The sequence below is a fragment of the Labrus mixtus genome, chromosome 21, assembly GCF_963584025.1.
Source record: "Labrus mixtus chromosome 21, fLabMix1.1, whole genome shotgun sequence".
Classification (NCBI taxonomy): Eukaryota; Metazoa; Chordata; class Actinopteri; order Labriformes; family Labridae; genus Labrus; species Labrus mixtus.
This window is the reverse complement of record NC_083632.1, coordinates 1,339,627-1,358,501: the sequence shown is the minus strand read 5'-3', so window position 1 is coordinate 1,358,501 and position 18,875 is coordinate 1,339,627. Positions and strand designations below refer to the sequence as shown.

At 43.7% G+C, this 18,875-nt stretch overlaps 1 protein-coding gene across 2 annotated transcripts; it reads right to left on the bottom strand.

Annotated features, from left to right (window-relative positions):
• Nucleotides 1-1,777: 1,777 nt before the first annotated feature.
• On the bottom strand, nt 1,778-13,903 carry kcnj16a (potassium inwardly rectifying channel subfamily J member 16a). Of its 2 annotated transcripts, none has more exons than XM_061028698.1 (2): nt 13,821-13,903; nt 1,778-5,911 (listed from the first exon to the last, which is right to left on the bottom strand). In XM_061028698.1, the coding sequence occupies exon 2, from the start codon at nt 5,899-5,901 to the stop codon at nt 4,609-4,611; it is 1,293 nt and encodes a 430-aa protein (XP_060884681.1). In that variant the 5' UTR covers nt 5,902-5,911; nt 13,821-13,903; the 3' UTR covers nt 1,778-4,608. The 2 variants fall into 2 exon arrangements, with proteins under 2 accessions (XP_060884681.1, XP_060884680.1); XM_061028697.1 differs by having other exon boundaries at nt 13,753-13,821.
• Between the last annotated feature and the right edge of the window lie 4,972 nt (nt 13,904-18,875).

The following is an 18,875-nucleotide window of genomic DNA, read 5'->3' as shown; positions in this document are numbered from 1 at the left end:
GAGGAGGAGGAGGAGGAGGAGGAGGAGGAGGAGGAGACGCTGAATCTGAACTTTTCATGTAACTTCTGAGTTGCAGCGTGCAGGATTCAAACATGTTGTGATATTATTCATGTTACTGAAAGTGGAGAGAGCAGAAAACAACAATACAGTGATGGATTATTTTCTGTAAATTTACATTTGTAGAAGGCACAACAGCAACAAAAAAAAATACAAAGTTTTTTTTTTTTTTTTAAGTTTGATATACTTTATTAATCCCTGAGGGGAAATTCAAGTTTACGCTCTGTTACAGAGGGACATGCTACACACACACACACACACACACACACACACACACACACACACACACACACACACACACACACAGGCCCAAAATACACACATGCACAAAATGGACCTGTGGACATGCATTAACTGGGAGAGGGTCCTGCTCACAGGGACTGATCCTGAGCTGTAAGGGGTCTGGTGCCTTGCTCAAGGGCACCTCAGCAGTGCAGGAAGTGACCTAGCAGAACCAGACCATACTTGGTTTGTGTCCAATACCAGGACTTGAACCGGCGACTACCTGGTTCCAAACCCAGGTCCATACAAACTGACCCACTGCCACAAAAATATATTAAACACAAATATTTATGAGTCTGTTATTTCCTTTATTTATTTAATTTATGCATGTCACTTTGCTGGGCTGCACGGTGGTGCAGTGGTTATCTCTGAAGCCTCTCTGTGAGGAGGTTCCTGGTTTGAATCCCCATCTGACAGGAGCCTCTCTGTGTGGAGTTTGCATGTTCTCCCCGTGCATGTGTGAGTTCTCTCCGGCTTCCTCCCACAGTCCAAACACATGCTCGTTTTTTCTGCTCTTTATATATTTATTTTTTTAACTTCTGTCTTGTAAAGCAAAGAACAAAAATTACCAGAGGGAATAGAGAACAGTGTCCAGTCAAAGAGGACGCTGATAGACCAATCAGATGACAGTTTGCAGAGCAACCAATAAAAATGCATCCATTTTATTTGGCTTTCTTCAGTGAGTGACAGACACATAAAGACCTCACAGTAAATGCACGCCGTCTTGATCACGTGCCCGCCTGCTGCCGCCGCTACAGTGTGTATGACGTCATTGATCTATGTTGGGTCTAGGATGAGAAGAATGTGTGTTTTTTAATGGGATTACGCACTGTTTCAAACAACAGCAGCACGTTAACAAGCTGCGTCTGGTTACTTTTGTCTGTCGGGTTACGAGGATTGGAAGTGGCCTTCCTGGAAACAGGATCCGTGTCAGACAGCTGCAGGAGAATCAGAGGAAGGTGAAGATGCACTGCAGACATTTACAAACAACCCCTTTGTTGAAATGGTTTACTTTGGTATTCTCTGATTTATTTTTATTAAAATCTCATTGATGGCATTTTATAGACAATGTTGGGACACATTTCCTCTTATTGGTGTTTGCACATTTTTAAAGGATAAAAAATATTAGTCAACAGTCTGAGACGAGACACAGGCTGCATTATACGTTTATCTGTGAGAGGGTTTGAACCGGCTTTGGATAGCATGACCATCGGTGTATTTATGGGCCGCTGTGGAACAGTGGTAGAGTCGGTCGTCTCTCAACTGGAAGGTCAGGGGGTTTGATCCCCAGCTCCTGCAGCCTCATGTCTGATGTGTCCTCGGGCAAGCCTCTACCATCAGTGTGTGAATGTGTAGGTGTGACCTGCAGGTGTAAAAACGCTTCGAGGAGTCAGAAGTCTAGAAAATAAAAATACAAGCTCAAGCTCCATTTGACGATTTACCAAACATGTTATTCAACCACCACAAACATAAAGAAAACTTTATTACATGTTTCTCATACAAACGCTCACAACACGGGACAGTCCTCTCAAATTCCACTCAAATTTAAAATAAAAACATCTTGATATTTACTCTTAATAGATGTAGAGACATCCCTCTTAAAGGTAGAGTCAGTAGCTGTCCCTTCTGGGCCTCCGTACATGTGAGGTGGTGACTCTGCAGAGACTCTGTCCTCTGACTGGATTTTACTGTTCTGCTTTGTTCTGGTTGACTCGGGACGTTTCTGGGCGGAGCTGGTGTGTTTTCCTCCAGCCAATGAGAGCGCAGCAGGTGAGTTTAGGAGTGGATACAATTCAGTGATTGGACGTGATTCAAACCGGGGAATACAGCAAGGAAGAGAAAATATAATCACAGTGAGGGGAAACACCAAGGGGATAAATTGTGTTGTCTTTTACCCGTGGACGTGGCGTTGGTCTGCTTCCTGTTGGACAGGCAGGTGCTAACACAGATGGTTAGCTTGTGCTAGCGTGTGTTAGCTTGCAGTGTAGCTACAAGCAGTAAACATACACACTACATCCTGCAGGGGGCGGGGCTTCTGGGGGTGATGAACCCAGGAGGAGGGGCCATGTTTGAATATTGTGTTTACAAACTACATGAACATTTCTACTGACTCTACCTTTAAAAAAGTAACTTATATTTTAAGTTTATGTGTAGTTGTATTCATCACATCATTCTTACACTTTAGTTAAGACGTTTCACCACGAGCTCCACATTTAGTAAAAAAAACAAAAACTTTTCCAAACCACTTAAAAATACACCTCTTCTATTATTATTATTATCAATCAGGTCTACAATTACTTTAGGATGAATACTACAATCAATATTTCAAAGAACAATCCTCAGCCTGAACATAAAAAGATTCATATTTTTTATTAAAGGTGACATCTCCTCCTCTTCTTCTTCAGTTTAAATAAGTCTCAGAGCTCCTCAAATCATGTGTGTGAAGTTTCTTGTTCTAAATCCACTCTGATCCTGTATTTGATCATGTCTATAAACCCCTCTATTTCAGCCCTGCTCAGAACAGGCTGTTTCTGTGTCTGTACCTTTAAATATGTAAATGAGCTGTGTCTGACCACGCCCCCTCTCTGGAAGGGCTCGGGTGTACTCGGTCTTTCTCGCTCCATGTCCTATTGTTTACGGTGAGAAGGCAGACTCAGAGGGCAGAACAAACACCTAGCTGTGGGAGTGTCACCCACCTGGGGGAGGGGCTACTGCCCTTTGTGATGTCATGAAGGGAAAATCTCCAAACGGCCTGTTTGAGCACACATTTTCTGAAAAGTGGAGCAGGCAGAAGACGGAGAGGATGGACTTTTCTCATCATTGGGGGGTTTGTAGACATGAAGTGGAAGTGGACAATATGTGACTGTAGTAAAGATCACTATTTGTTTCCTTTCACTTCCTCTCTTTTCCTACTGCACCTCCTTTAGTACACTTCCTGGTTTCTCACTCTCTCCTCTCCCCCTTGATTGGTTGTTGTTTGCACTCTGTCACTAATTAATTAGATTGAATTCAGCTGCCTACTCCTTATTTAAGACTGCACTCATGTTTTCATCCTCACATGGGGCGGCAGTTCAGCAATGGTAAGGTGGCGTTCACTCCTATTTTTAGTTACTATCTAGTCCATTTTAATTTGTCCTAAGCACTTTATTTATCTTTATTTCCTTTCAGAAAGTAATGTAATTTGCTTGTTTATTGTACTAATAGTATTTTATTTTGTCTTTCAGCATGGATGTTCAATCCCATGTGTGTCTTATGTTACCCTTATGACTCACCTAACTTGAAAAGAAATAAACCTGTTACATAAAAATCAAGTCTTGTTGAATTCCTGCATCCTGACCCGATGCCCCATGGTGATAGTATCTCAAATTTGAACCCTTCTTAACAGTGACAGTAGTTAAAACAAAATAAATTATAGAAATTATTCATATAAACTTTAAAATTTACTGCTCTCTCACTTTATATGGTTAGTCCCAGACACTTGTGTTTTCAGCAAAATATCAGAAAACCTGTATCCTTAGCTGGTGAATATCAGTAGCGCCTCATAAATTGGACCTTGAGTCGAAGCAGATAGCAGGAGCTATTAGTCGCCGCTATCCATTCTCAATGAATTCCCCCTGAGCCATGCTCTTGCTCCTGCATACCACTCTGGTTAAAATGCTCCCAAAGACAAATCCAAAAAACTCTTCTGCAACAATGATGTCAGCGTCCAATGCAATGTTTCATAGGGATAGGGGCCAGTTTGGTAGACAGCAACCAATCCTATCTCATTAGATATTGTTATAAAGCTAGCGGGCTAAACTAGAGACGTGGGTATGGTAAACAGTATGCATGATACACGTCAGAATTTTGGCAATTTTCATATAGAGTTTGCTGTCTTCTCTACTTCGACATTAAGCTTAAAGCATTGCTGTAGTAGCCAGAGTTTCAGCGCTACTATCTTTCTGATGAGAAGTTCGAGGATGTGATCTTGACCCCTGAAAAACATATCTAACAATTCCTTCAATATCCCATATTTAGCCAATGAGCTGGTTGTAAAGCTTTGGTTGAAACGGAGGGGTGTCACCTTTCAAGCTTACAAAGGGTCTTTGTTCTCAAGACTCAGATTTAGCTGGAGCATCACTTTAAACAAAAAGAATGCTGAAAAACATAGACTACAGAACTGTCAACCTTCCTGCATTTAATTAGATTCACCACCATCCAAATCCCCCCCCCCCCCCCCCAAAAAAAAAAGCACAGTGTCTGGACCCCTCCAACATCCTGGTTCTTCTTTTATATCTCTGAACTCGTGATGTCATTTGGCAGAGTCAAAGTGTCATGATGTCGACTGTCTGCTGGAGATGTTGAAACAGTTGCTTCGGTGCGGGTGTCATTTACAAGTTCCACCGTTACCGTCGGAGGTTTCAGGAGTTTTTCCTCATGATTTCGCTGCGGGGACTTCGGAGAGGGGCGCGGGGAGGATCTCGGTGAAAGGCGAGGGGAATGCCTAGGGGAAGGTCGAGGGGAATGTCGAGGGGAATGTCGGGGGGAGGGCCTCAGCTGCTTCCTGTGTTCGTACTCCTCGCCACTGACCTCCGGCACCAGAACCTTTGCGGTGTGGTTGAACAGCATGTAGTCCACCCTGTAGTGCCTCCTGCTGACCCGGATCATCTCCTGGAACAGGTGACCCCAGAGGATTTCAGGAGGGGTGTACGAGGTCCGGGTCTGATGCAGTATACCTGTGGAGTCGTCCGTGTAGGTGAACGACACCACCAGCTCAAAGTCCGATTTCCGTAGATCGGCCAGACTCATCTTGTACAGCGGGCTGCCGGGTTCGATCCTGTGGGAGATGGTGGTGGGCGTGGCCAGGATGATGTACTTCTGCTGGATGAGCAGATCCTCGTAGGTCACGTCCATTTTCCCGGTGGCGTGCACCGTCGAGCGCACGATCTGGCCGAGAGCGGTCCCCTCCACGAGGTGATGCCTGCGGAAGTCCCCGACCCTCCAGGAAAGACACAGGAAACCATCCCGAAGATTGATGACCGCACAGGTACTGAAGCCCACCGTCTGCGCCCTCTTCCTAGCCGACGCCATTTTGGCCACCACGATTCCGATGACGAACGTGTCGATGAAGCAGCTGATGACGTCTTGTATGGTCACGATGATGATGGCGATCATGCAGTTCTCCGACATCCCTCTGAAGCCGTAGCCGATGGTGGTTTGGGTTTCCAGCGAGAAGAGGAAAGCGGCGGTGAAGCTCCGCACCTCGTACATGCACGGATTTTCGTTCGTCTGGTTTTGGATGTCACCGTGAGCGAGGGCGATGACCCAGTACTGGATGCCGAAGAAGAGCCAGGAGAGGATGTAAGACAGGGCGAATATCAGGAACATCACCCTCCACCTGATCTCCACCAGGGTGGTGAAGATGTCGGTGACGAACAGCAGCCACTCCTCGGGAACGTGGCGGAACACGACGTTGCAGCTGCCTTCTTTGCGAACGTATCGATGTTTCCTCGGCTGAGGTCCATTCTCCGTCTTCACCGTGATGTCATCGGTGGGGCTGACTGAGGTATATTGTTTATGCATCTTCAAGAGTCTGTGGGGAACATAATGAAAGATCAGTTAGACGTTTTATTCATCAGCATTTCCCTGAAATATATGATGCCTCATGAACACAATTTTTAGGACTTGTAGGTGATTTTACTCAGCGCTGGTGTCTTTTGATTGGATAGGACAATGGATACAGTAACCAGGGAATAACATGCGGGGAAGGAGACACAGGCTGGACTTGAACCCGTCCGCTTGGAGAACTACAGCATAAGTCACGACCTAACTGCTAGGCAATCTGAGCCCTGGTAATGACACTTTTAATGCAGAGATTCGGGTTTCCTTCTTATATACCAAATATTCTTGGTTGGAGCCTAAATCCTTTTGTGCGAGCAGTTGCTATAAATCAATCCCCTGATCAGAGTCCTACATCTGCAGCATTTCCTCAATGGAAACTAAGAGATTTGATCTAGTTTAGTTGTTCAGCTGACCCAAAATGTTGAGCGGAGGGTCAATACAGAAATGCAGGTCATGAGAACAGGAGCAGACAGACGAGACCAAACAGCCACTGAAAGCTGTCTGATCTCTGACCCACATGAGGAGGTCCACATGTGCAACACAAATCTGAATTTGCGGTCCAAATGTGAGGGGCTTCTCTCTTTCCAGCTCAAATCTCCCTCAAGTAAACTTAAAGAGGACATATAATCCCCCTCCTCCACCTTTTCAAACAGTCCCCCTGTGGTCTAAATGAAACATCTGTGCTGTGCTTTGATCAAAATATAACATGAATCAAGCACCAGAGGAGGTTTGTGACCCTGTATAAACCAGCTCTCTCAGAACGCTCCGTTTTGGTGTGTGTGTCTCTTTAAATGAAATGACCCCCGCCCCCTGAGTTTTCCCAGTAGACATCACTCCTTCACGAGAATAAAAATGGCGGACATGCTCAAAAGTTTTGTTCTAGTCTGGGGGTGGAGTCCATGGCTGGAGATACCAGGGGAGGGGAGTGGGATTTATTTTTTTACCAGAATCCCACTGTGACATCACAAGGAGAGCACATTTGAAACAGAGCATTTTCCTCTGTGTTGTAAGACTTATGCAGACCACAAACAAAGGACTGGATGGGTTTATTTCACATGTTGTGGGTCAGTAGACTCTCAGGTTACCAAATATATGTTCAAAAACACTAAACAAGTGGATTTTTCAAAACATGTTCCCTTTAAAGATTTTGTAGTAAGGCAAATATGTATGAACGTAAACGAATCATTCACAGAGAAGCAGAGATATTAACCACACCTTGTTTGTAAGCTACAGCTCAGTTTGATTAATTCTGCTGCTGATTGACAACATACATACATCTGCATGTTGTTCCACAGCTGGAAAAGGAAATGACTAAAACTTGCAGGTGGACACAAACATTCAAATGGCTCGCCCTGTTGCCGTCTTATACAAAAACAAAACAAAGAAACAGCCACTTGAACTGGTTTCGCCCGTCTTGTTACTAGAGGAAACTATGAACAGCAGAGTCTTCCTTTTATCAAGTCGTTGGCTTAACGCTGGAGCTTCCTCTCTCTCGTGTAGCATCTCACAAACATGTCCAATACGCAGCTCTTCACTTAAATGGGATGAAAAAATCCCTGAGAGGAATTATGAGAAAGTTTTGTTGTAAAATTTTTGTTGTGATTTTCTCGTTGTGCATTATAGTTTCATTCACAGATTTTTGTCCATGATTTAGTCTGTGGAGGTCTATCTCTTATATTTCAATGTGCCTGTTTTTACTGAGTCAAAATGTAACCGTAATGGGGAGGTTGCATGGAGATACAAAACTCAAAGAAACAGTCTTAGCTTGAGCTGCATTTCTTTCTGACGCTCATGTTGCCTCTTCATTAACTTCTTCATTTGTTTCTCTTTGTTGACCAATCAAAGGAAACCAAAGGTGCAGCCAAGTTGCAACCTCCAGTAGTGAAAATTCTGACGTAATAAAAAAAACCTGCAGTTCCTTGAGTGTCCACTTGAGGCTGTCTCCAAAAGACCGGACAGTCCCACACACACCCCATATTAAAGTATCTGTTTTCACAGCAGAGATGGACATGTTTACAGCCTGGTACAACAAAATGGTTTGGTCTTATTAGTTGATGCGTTTTTGGCACTCACAGTAGAGGAAGATTTTTTTTTGTACAACTCACCCGTTTAGATTTTATAAAGCATTCAAATTATTCATAATGAGGAGCGTGACAGATCTGACTGAAAGCGGCCGCGTTTCAGCTCCAGCTTTTTGTCTCTCGTTACCTTGACGCTAAGTTTGATAGCGTCAGCATTTCCAATATGACCGCTTCCATGGACAGACTTCCAGAACGTCCCTTCAGACACCAATGGGTGACGTCATCAGGCTTCGTCCATTATTATTTACAGACTTTGGGTGCAGCACAAACTGTACCTTTACTCAGGATTACTAACACTTTTAGTTTTATCTTCTCTCTACATTAAGTTAATCTCCACTTGGCATCCTAAAAATGTGTGTTGTCGGTAAAATAATTAGCATTAGTTGATTAAAACGGCTACAACTCTGTAAGTGCATCAACAGGTTTTAGAATAGAAGACGCCTTTCTTTAGGATGTCTTCTTCCACATTACACATTAAGTCATGTTTCCATGCAAAGGTTTCTGTTGTCTAGAGCAATGGAGTTTTGTTTTTTTTCCAGGGTGGAGGTCAGATCTGTCCGAGGGCCAACAAAGGAAGCGCCATAGCACTGAACCGGTCTAAGTTAGCCGGGGAAAAAAATGAATGTGGAAACTGGAATAGTGTCACGGTGCGATCACGGGCAGAGGAAGGATCAATCACAGCCAAACCACTGAGAGCATCCCTCTCCGCCCAAACAAATGGGGTTTGAATCACCGCTATCTGACTGAGTGAACTGGGCTCCGCTCACAGACTCCACTTTATCCTGGCTGCAGCCGACGCGCACGCTGCCAGACTGTGGAGCCCGGCGCATGAGCTCATAGAAACAACGTCCTGTTAGCTTCCCATGAACCCTCAGTACTCTGGTAGCATCCTTTTGGAAAAGCAAAAGCAAAGGGTGGAAGGGATAGTGGCACGCATAGGTTATTAGTTACACAACAAAGCTCTATCTGCCATGATGCTATACTTTGTTGGAGAATAAAAAGTGCACATGTTCTTCCTGATCAGCAGTAAGCTACACCAGCGTGCCAAAGAGAAGTTACTTCACATGATACGTCGTGCTGACAGCACGTCGAACAGTGGACCATGTTAAACTGGGATGAATTAATGCTGAAAGCAAACAAGGCCCTCAGAGAGAAATGACGAAGCGGAGCCAGCAGGGGAGCCCAGCGCTGTGTGCGTGTGTGCATGTGTCTATATTGAGCTCCCGAGGTGCCGTGCTTTCACAACGCATATATAGGTCTACACTCCCTCCCGGGTGTCTGATCCAACCTTCACAACTTGACAACCTTCAAGTCCGAAGACGCTGACTAGACTCTTCTCCTCTGTCGCCCCCCGGTGGTGGAATGAACTTCCAAACTCCATGTGATCTGCAGAGTCCCTCTGCACCTTTAAGAAAAAGCTAAAGACCCAGCTCTTTATGAATACCTACTAACTTAATGATGATGGTCTCCATATTATTGATGATGATGATGGTAATGACGATGGTTTTTGTTTGATAACGACGACTTATAAGATGGTTTCTATACTGATTAGAGCTCTCAAGAACTGCCCTCAATGTTGTGCTTTGCCTCTGGTCACTTCCTGTCAGCACCTGTGTGTCCAATCAGACTCAAAGCTGATCGTTTGCTCTTACTCACATTGTTCCCTTTTTTCTAGATCCTTGCTTGTGTTGTTCTTACTCTCTGATGTACGTCGCTGTGGATAAAAGAGTCTGATAAGTGAATTGTAGAATATATACAATGTAAACTCAGAGACTGGGACCAAGGCCACCCATAAGGTGGGGGAAAGGGGAAGACTATCTTTCGACCATGCACATATCCAGAGCCTTGCTGTCCTCAAAGCGGGCGGCTGGGGTTTGAATCTGACCTGTGGCTCCTTCTCCCACAAATCATTAGCATGTGGTTATTCATGTTATTTACTTTACCTGCTGCCCTCATACTTGTGTTATTGTGATAATGTGGAAAGTGTTGAGGCTGCAGTCTTCACTCTGCAACTCCAGTCACAAGACTTATTGTTGTCATCTGTTCCCAAAGTGCGTCTAGAAATGGATGTAGAAGCTTTGACTGATGACCTTCTCTTCTCTGTGACTCAGGACATGTTGATCTGTGTTTTCTGTCTGTGTCTTTGTCTCGGCCAGGACCCTAAATGAGATTCTTAACCTCACTGAGGTTCAAATACATTTAAATAAATCAAATATCTTTCCCTACTCACCCACTGTCCTTTCTCTAAATAAAGGCACAAAACGTAAACCTTTAAAAAGAATCTGACTCCTTTTTTTTCAAACCAGAATATTCATTAGTCAACACTGAATGTTTTGATTAAATGATTCAAGACATCCAGAGAGGAGTTTAAAAACAACTTCCATCACTTTCTTTCTGCTGATCATATTTCATATGACTGTCTCATAAAAAGATTCCTTTGTTTCTAAGAGGAAAGGAATATAACCCTAACCCTAACCCTTTTCAAAGCTTGTCCCCGTTGAATCATTAGCTTTTAGTTCATGCATGGTGTGGTTTCCCCCTCGGTGTGTTGTGTTGACCCACTAGGTCGAGCTGTTTGCTCCACACTCGCTCTGCCCCCTTTGTGCAGCTCTGTGTACAAAACAAGACGTCCCACAGAGCAAAACTCTTACAACCAAAACACACCGCCCGACCTCTGCCACTAAGTTTCCACTGCACTTTGTTTGAACGAAGCTGTGATGCTTCATGTTCCTGAGGTTTGACCCGTGTCTCCATCAGAGGATCCTTTTTGTGTCCTTTACAGTTAAGACTCCAGGTCGCTCAATGCAATGAACTCTGGAAACGACTAAGGCAATCGGCTTGTTTCCCCTCCTGCTCGGGGCACTTACAACTCCATTACACGCTCATTTACTGCAAATGACATTGTGGCACCCATCTGTGGTTCACTGGAACAGAACTGAGCACACGGGTGGCTAGTCTTAACTCTGCCCCGGAGCCTTCTGCCACCTCTGATGACCTTCAAAACCTCCACGCTGCAAAACATTTCCATGTTAACAAGTCGCTGAGGCTCTCCCTCGCTTGTCAAATTAACTCTTTTATTAAGATTTCTCTGCTTTTTCTGCAAGACAAGAGTCAAAAAGTGTTGAACTTGATCTGCATTTCATGTCTCAGAAGTTTGTCTGAATGCAGTTTAAGAGCCGGAGTGCTCCGAGTCCGAGCATTACTTGTGTCTTTTTGATTTTCTCGTCCTGAAGGTTAATGTTTTATCAAAGTGCCGAGTGGCCCCCGGGCACGTGTTCGGTTTGGTTTTTTGCTTCATCTGAAGAACCTCAATGTTGCTTCAAAGAGGAAGCAGGTGCAGCATGTCAACATAGATTTCCACCACACAGATTCAGTTTCCTTCAGCGCCTCCTCTCCTCTTTCTGTCTTTTCAGAGTTTGAGTTAGACTTAAGAGCGGGACGCTGACGTTAAAGAAGTCGTCTGTCGGTCTATAACTCATCTCATGTCTCGAGGGTCAGGTTGTCTTGTCACGCAGTCAGACAACCTGACCCTCGATGTCACCAGCCCGGCACGCTTCACTGTTTTTAAGATCAATAGTGTCTTATTTATGAAACAGAGTGGGAGCTGTTGTGTCAGCAGTGACGCTGCCTCACACATCCACCACTTGTTCCCTTTAATACAGAGTATCTGACATGACAACCAGGCTAAGGAATAATCATCGAATAGAAGTTTGTGCATGGACACAGACTCACTTTTTAAATCTGCCTTTTAAGATTTTCAACTGGCAGTACGGCTGTCACCAGACCAGACTTTCAAACGCCGATTTGATTCTAGTAAAACTCAAACAATACAGATACCTGTTTCTATTCCACGGCAACATAAACAGGAGTCCTAGGCACGCTAGATTAGGTCATATCTCGTTTCTAATTACTAAGAAAAATGGAGGCAGACTCCTGCACTGTTTCAGTTTCTTCAACTAGTGATTTTCAACTAGAAGAAGGATCGTCACAACACCCATTTTAAACTTCAATATTAAAGGAGATCTATTGTACTCATGTTCACCATTACTTATGTAAGTCTGGGACACCTGCTGAGTAGCGCTGCACGATGTGTAGCTCCTTATTTATCTGATACCAGCGGCCCTCATCTCATCCTCTGCCTGAAATGTTTCATTTCAGCTGCTGTCTCTTTAAGGCCCGCCCTCCCCACGTTCCTACTCTCCTCTGATTGGCCGGCTCTGTTTGCAGTCGCAGGGGCATTTGAGCGAGCTTCCTGGTGGGTGCGTCCTTGAAAGATCTGCCGCGGTGGGCGTGTCCACAACAATAACACTTGCACCCATTTCCAAAAAAAATATATTCAAAGTCAAATTTAGAGCCAGACCGATAAATCATCCAGCCGATATTATCATATCGAGTGACAATCGGTATCGGCTAATTTTATCTCCGATATGCGCTGATATCCTTGATTTATTCACCAGTATTTGACACTAGCAGTTCTCTTTCACCAGCAGAGGGCGCTATATGGATTACAACAAGCATCATGACTCCCCAGAGTGTCGGCCGGTGATGCTCGTACATGCTCAGTTATTTTACAGCTGAGTGACCATCTTGTCTTCATTACATATCTTTACCAAAGTATTTGATAACTGCATTTGAGGGATCAACACATAACTATATCTTTCTCCACAAATCAAATATAGATCCAAAAAGGATATCGGCCGATATATCGGTATCAGATTTCTCCTCTCACCAATATCAGTATCAGTATCGGCCCAAAACTCCCACATCGGTCGGGCCCGAGTCAAATGATCTTTAATGATTAAAGTCAACCTAACCAAGTTTTTAGAAATAACAAAACCTTAACTCTGTTTTGTTTAGTTTAAGGACTCAAGAGAATCTAACAGGGAGCCTTCAGAGAGCTCTCATGTCCTGTGACTACAATCTTTACATGTTTATATTCATAAATCTGCACCGTCTCTATTTAAAAAAAAGGATAGAGAAATAGAAACATGCAATGTTTTCATCACACATTTCAAATAACAGCTGCGAGAGCTACACGTCCATGTTGGTGATTCTTTCCTTCATTTTCAGACTTTATGATCTGCAGCAGGAGAATAAGGATGAACAGATTTTCAGGCCATTGTCTTTCTAAAAATCTGCCTTCTTTTTAAAACATTCAATATCAACCATTCTTCCCTTCCTTTATACAGAAGTCATTGTGAAACATGATCACAAACAGCACTTATCACCTTGACCACATCTTGTTCAGTGTTTGAAACACTCAGGCTCTTAATGCAGCCGCTCAGATTACCGATTGTTCTGCTGACCACCTCCTTCACCGACTAAATGGGACACCTTCAAAATAAGCAGCAGCAGCAGCAACGTCTAATTTGACAATTTCATCTGAGTATTTGTGAAGAAAAAAAACTGTTTTCAGTCGCTTATGTGGAAAACAGAAGTTGTTAGTAAGCCTGTGTAAAACTTTAACATCATTTCAGGACATGCAGTTAATGTTTGCCCGAGCGTTTATACTCAAAGTGAGAAGAAAGTCGGATTAGCAAATATTTGGCATCTAAACGGTTTTAGATTTGATTTTAGATTTCACGCACGAGCTCATCAAACCCTCCTGCTCTACATCTGATCTTCTACCTTTAAAGGTCAATTTGATATCGGATTTAAAACTCCAACACTGCAGCTTCAAATCTGCACAAACACATCAGAACACAAACAGATTTCACAGGTTGATTCCTACCTTGTAGTTCCAATTAAAGCTGAGCAGTGTGTGCGTGCATGTGTGTGTGTGTGTGTGTGTGTGTGTACCTGAGTGGGAAGCTCTCCACAGAGTTGTACAGTAGCTCAGCGGTCACCTGCTGGAGTGAACCCGCCCACCTGTCACTGCAAAAAAACTAAAGATTAACACCTCCCTTCAGCATCACATGGTGCGATGATGAGTGTTTGTGTTTGTGTGCAGGAAGCTGTGAATATGCATGAGTGTGTGTTCAAGGTAAGAATCAGACATGCAGGTGTGTACTGGAGCTTTTTACAGCTGTATGAGAAAAAAATGATGAACAGACACCGAGTGTGTTTCTGTGTTAGCTTCATTAAACAGTTTGGAGAGATGCAGGAAAAACAGTTTTACAAATCTTTCAGAACAATATTGTAAAAAATCTGCACAGACTTTTACTTTTTATCTTCACTTAAAGGAGCAGTGTGTAACTCTGACCCCTAGTGTTTAAAATGGGTACTGCAGTCTAAATTATAAACATTGTAGAGAGCTGTCCCCCCCCCCCCTCCTCTCTAGAGTCCATGCTCACTCAGGTCACCATGTGGTGGACTCTGAAGCTTCAGTGTTTATCCAGCTCTGCATGGGTCTGTAAACCTTTCTGTGTTCTAACCTCTCTCCATTTTTCAAAAGCATCTCCAATATTGATCCTAGTTTGAGCACGTTTCTGCTCGTGGAGCTTATTAGAAACATGCAGAGGCTTTTTAGGTCGGGTACAATCACTTCTATCTGAACCACTTCTCTTGACCCGCTTCCATCGCTGCAACACCTGTTGACCTGATAACTGCTCGTTGGGATCGCCTTAAAAGCGCCTACCTTCTCTGGTCCAAACAAATCCAGAGCAGGTAGGACATGAGGATGTTGTTTCTGTGTCTGACTTCCTGTCCCGCTCGTCTGCTCGGTGATGTAGAGGACTCTGGGGTCACTTCATCCATCACTTTCACAGAAAAAAGGTTTGAGGATTTTGAACAGAAAAAAAAACCCAGCTCTGAGGGCACTCAGAGAGCACAGACTGCCGCCATGGCCAACAGTCCAGTATGATGTACAAAATCTACAAGTGCAACCACCATGTCTGGATATAATAGTCTCATCCGCTATTACCGCTCGTTTGTGAGTCAGATCAGGATCTTGTCCACAATTTAATGGCTCCTTCTGTTTGCCAGTGCAACGCCCTTCGATCAAGGTTCATACAAACACGGCCAGTTCTCAGTAATACCGCTGACCGACACACAAACTGAATCTTAAGGCATATCCTCCTCGGCGGAAAAAAATGAGACATCATTAGATGAAATTGCTACCTTACACTGACCAATGCTCCGAGGTTTATTTTCTGTTTTGGCTGCGCGTTCAGCCGATTGTCTTTACCTGTCCATAACGACACATGGACGAGGATTTCACCTCCTCTTTACATCTTCAGATTTAACTTCTTCATTCACAACAACAGATTACAAATCTCTCTCCATTCTTTGAAAACCTCTCGGCCCCAAAAGACTTCACATCCCTTATTCCCAGCTTGAGACTCCTTAGAGAGCTTCACTCACTTTAAGAACTAAAAAAAACAACTCTCCTCATTGTCCAGAGGAGAAGGCTTCACTCAGGTGTCAAACACTGGATATATGTATTGACTGTCAGCCTTCCTGGTGTGTTGAGAAAAGGCCTCACAGGTCTGACATATTGTGATAACATTGACGGTCTTTCTTATGTGTCCACAAACAGATCTGGGACGATGGAAACGGGAGACTGCAGTGAGGTCAACGTGGCCTTTTCCCTCATGGTGGTGTGTGACTGTTTATTGTCTGAATAGTGAGTCGATGACAGAGTGAATGGCCGCTCCACAGCGTTGTATGAGGGCGAGCGAGCTGACGTTTCTTCTTTGGAGTCGTAAATGTGCAAGACCTCTGCTTTTGCAAATCCAATCATAGTTTAATAAAAACTACAGCGCCACTTTGTTACTGCAGGTTTTTTTCAAAACATGAAAGGAACTGAGATAAATTAATATTTAAATGTGATTTTTAACACATAAATATAATATAAATCAAGTATCTCCTCTGAAAATGACTCTGTGAGTCATGACTGTCTACAATGGGTGTAACACCCGAGTCCCACTGTCTGTGATGTTTTCAGAGTTTTCAGAGTCCTATCTTCACTTTGTTTACATCGCCCGGACGGCCGGCTGACTCCTCCCCTCACGTATAAAAGTTGTTTAATTGAGGGACTAGAGAAAAGAAGAATAACATACTGTACTCACTGCTTAACTGTGTTTCTAGATCACGCTCATTTCAGGTAAATTTACATGCAGTGTGAAGATACGAGCATAATAAAGATCGCTAGCATTAGCATGCTAACACAACAATGCAGCGCGAGTTGTTTTGGTTTCATACTGGTGCTCAAGGGCGACATCTGCTGGATCAAAAAATCACATATAAAGCTTTTTAGGAAGATTTCAACGAGGATAGATGGGCGCCCTGTGCACAGATCAAGCGGCAACTTCTGGTCAGGAAAAATGAAGCAAAAATGCAGAAGTGCAAAATCCTGCAGTTCATCGAGTGTCCACTAGAGGCTGGCTGCAGGAACACAGGAAGTCACATACACATGACAAAAAAAAAAGCAGTTTTTACAGCATGAATGAACATGTTTACAACCTGGTACAAAACATGATATAGGTTTGATTAGTTATGGTCATCACAGGTATACACTGTACGGGGGGGTTGGGGGGGGGGGATTTGAAACGGCTCTGTCCTAAAACAAATCCCTCCACTCATTTGCTGTGTAAGCACTTCATGCTCATAGCTGTTGGACACCTTTGTAGAAAGTGCAGACTAAGAGGGCCGAGCGTGTGAAATGACTCAGTGGGTTTTTATTTCTCTGGCTGGAGCGCAGTGGGGGGGGGGGGGGGGGGGGGGGGGGTCGTCAATAAATCCCTCTGGGTGTCCAAAAGAAAGTCTGAGAACCTAACGGCAGGTTTTTATGCTCATGAACATGACTGCATATTTTAATAAAGAGCAAATCTCTGTGTGTGTCCATTCATGTCTATGTGCTACATGTGCACACAGTCGGGGGGTGGGGTGGGGGGAGGGGGGGTTAACAGGGGTCTCGGAGAGAAAAAGCGGACCCATAACAAATCGGTTTCAATTCCAGGAAAAATAAATAATTTGTTCCCAATAAAAATGATCCGCAAAAATGCAATGAGCTCAATCCTGGTGCACAGATCTGAGATGAAACGATCGAAACCAAACGCCAAGGCCCTCGGCGTTAAAGAGGCCAGAGGGATGTGAGAGTGTGAGAGGCAGACGGCGACTGCTTTGTGAGCGCGGACGCTTCCAGAAGTCTTTGTAAAACAGGACAGGATTACAACGTGGATCGGTTTTGGAAAACTTTTGCTTGTTAACACGGATAAGTGGCATCACAGAAAGTGTGAAATGATCATTTTCACTTCAGATGTTGCTGCATAGCTGGATAAAAAAAAAGAAAAGTGAGCTTTGCATGAACACGGTCTAAACCAGGTTATCTCTTTTGTGACTACTTGCACTCTGATTCATGCTGCATTCAGGTGCACCTCGGATGGTCCTGTTTTGAAATGTCCAGATGAAACACCTTCTCCTCTATTTGAATAAGATATTAACACATAGCTCCTTTAGCATGCGCTGCCATGGATAATATATATGGATATAAAAGTGCCGATATAAATAACTAAGGAAAGGAGCAGAGTTGCCATTTTTACCCACATGGGTCCAAATCAAAACTTCCTCATCATCTATTTTAAGCCCATGCCATGCCGGAGCCCCTGGGTGTCCTCTGTGTGTGTAAATCCGGCCGTGCAGAGATCCCACATTTGTTTCCTGTGTGTGCGTGCACTAGTTTGTGTTTGCGTGTGTATCCCTCGTTTGGCCCATCTGTGCAGCGTGTGTGTGTGTTTGAGTGTGTGTGAGAGAGGTATGTCATGCATGTAGTGTGTATTCGTACATTAGCGGGTTTGTGTGGTTGGCATGAAATGACACAGGGTGTATCTTCTCCTAAAAGGAAGAACAAGCAAACAAAGTGAGGAAGACTGGTCGGCTGGTTAGCAGCTGCTGAGCTCCGGTTCACTGCAGTCACTGCTAACAGAGCGGGGAACACTGAACATCCTGCCTGTGTGTTCAGACCGGCCTGTCACGTTCAGTACACTGTCCGCTTTAATGCAGCAGCTGAAGACGCTCTTCTCAAAGTTCATTCAGCTTCAGATGGAAGAGATGAGAGTACCTCGAGGAGGAGGAGTCAAAGACGGACAACGTCCTTTACTGATTGAAATGTTGAATTGTGATTGGTTTTAATCATCCCTTTTGTGTTCTGATTTCTAACTTGTCACACAGGTACCGTTACAGGTTACGTCCCTCATGATCACACACTCACATTTTCAGACCGCAGGAACGTCTTCATTGTTTATAGAAACCGTTGGGACCCTCCAATTTAACCTGTTTTAGTGCTCTGGGTCACAAAGTTTAAGAAGTACATTTATTCAACATGAAAAACCGTACCACAACGGACCAGAACATGACACTGATGGTAAGAAAGCTAACTAGAAAACGTCTAATCCACCGCTATAAAACAGAAAATCTCATTTTAACAACAGCAATTCCCAAGTCAAAAGACTTTGAACATGATTTGAATGAAGTCAACTGGGAACAGGTAACTAAAGAATGAGATCTAAACCACAGTGTGAATTATTAAATAAATACACAAAAACCTGGAAAAGTAGACCCAAGAAATACTCTCTTCCATGGATTAATAGTGATATCCTTCAGATCATAAAAACGCGAGATCTTGCTCTTAAAAGGTCTCTAATAACTAAAAAGAATACTGACCACCTTAGTTATACTGGCTTGAGGAACAAAGTGGTGTCTGAACTGCGGAAGGCCAGGACAAATCACTTCTCCAAACTCTGAAGAGGCCAATGGCAGTAGTTCTAAATTGTGGCAACACATAAACAAACTAACTAACTCCAGTAAGCAAAAACACCCCAAAATAAACTGTCTTAAAGCCTGTGATAATTGAATTCATAACGAGTCTATTGCAAATGTTTTTAATAGCTTTTTTATTGAGAGTGTACAAGAGTT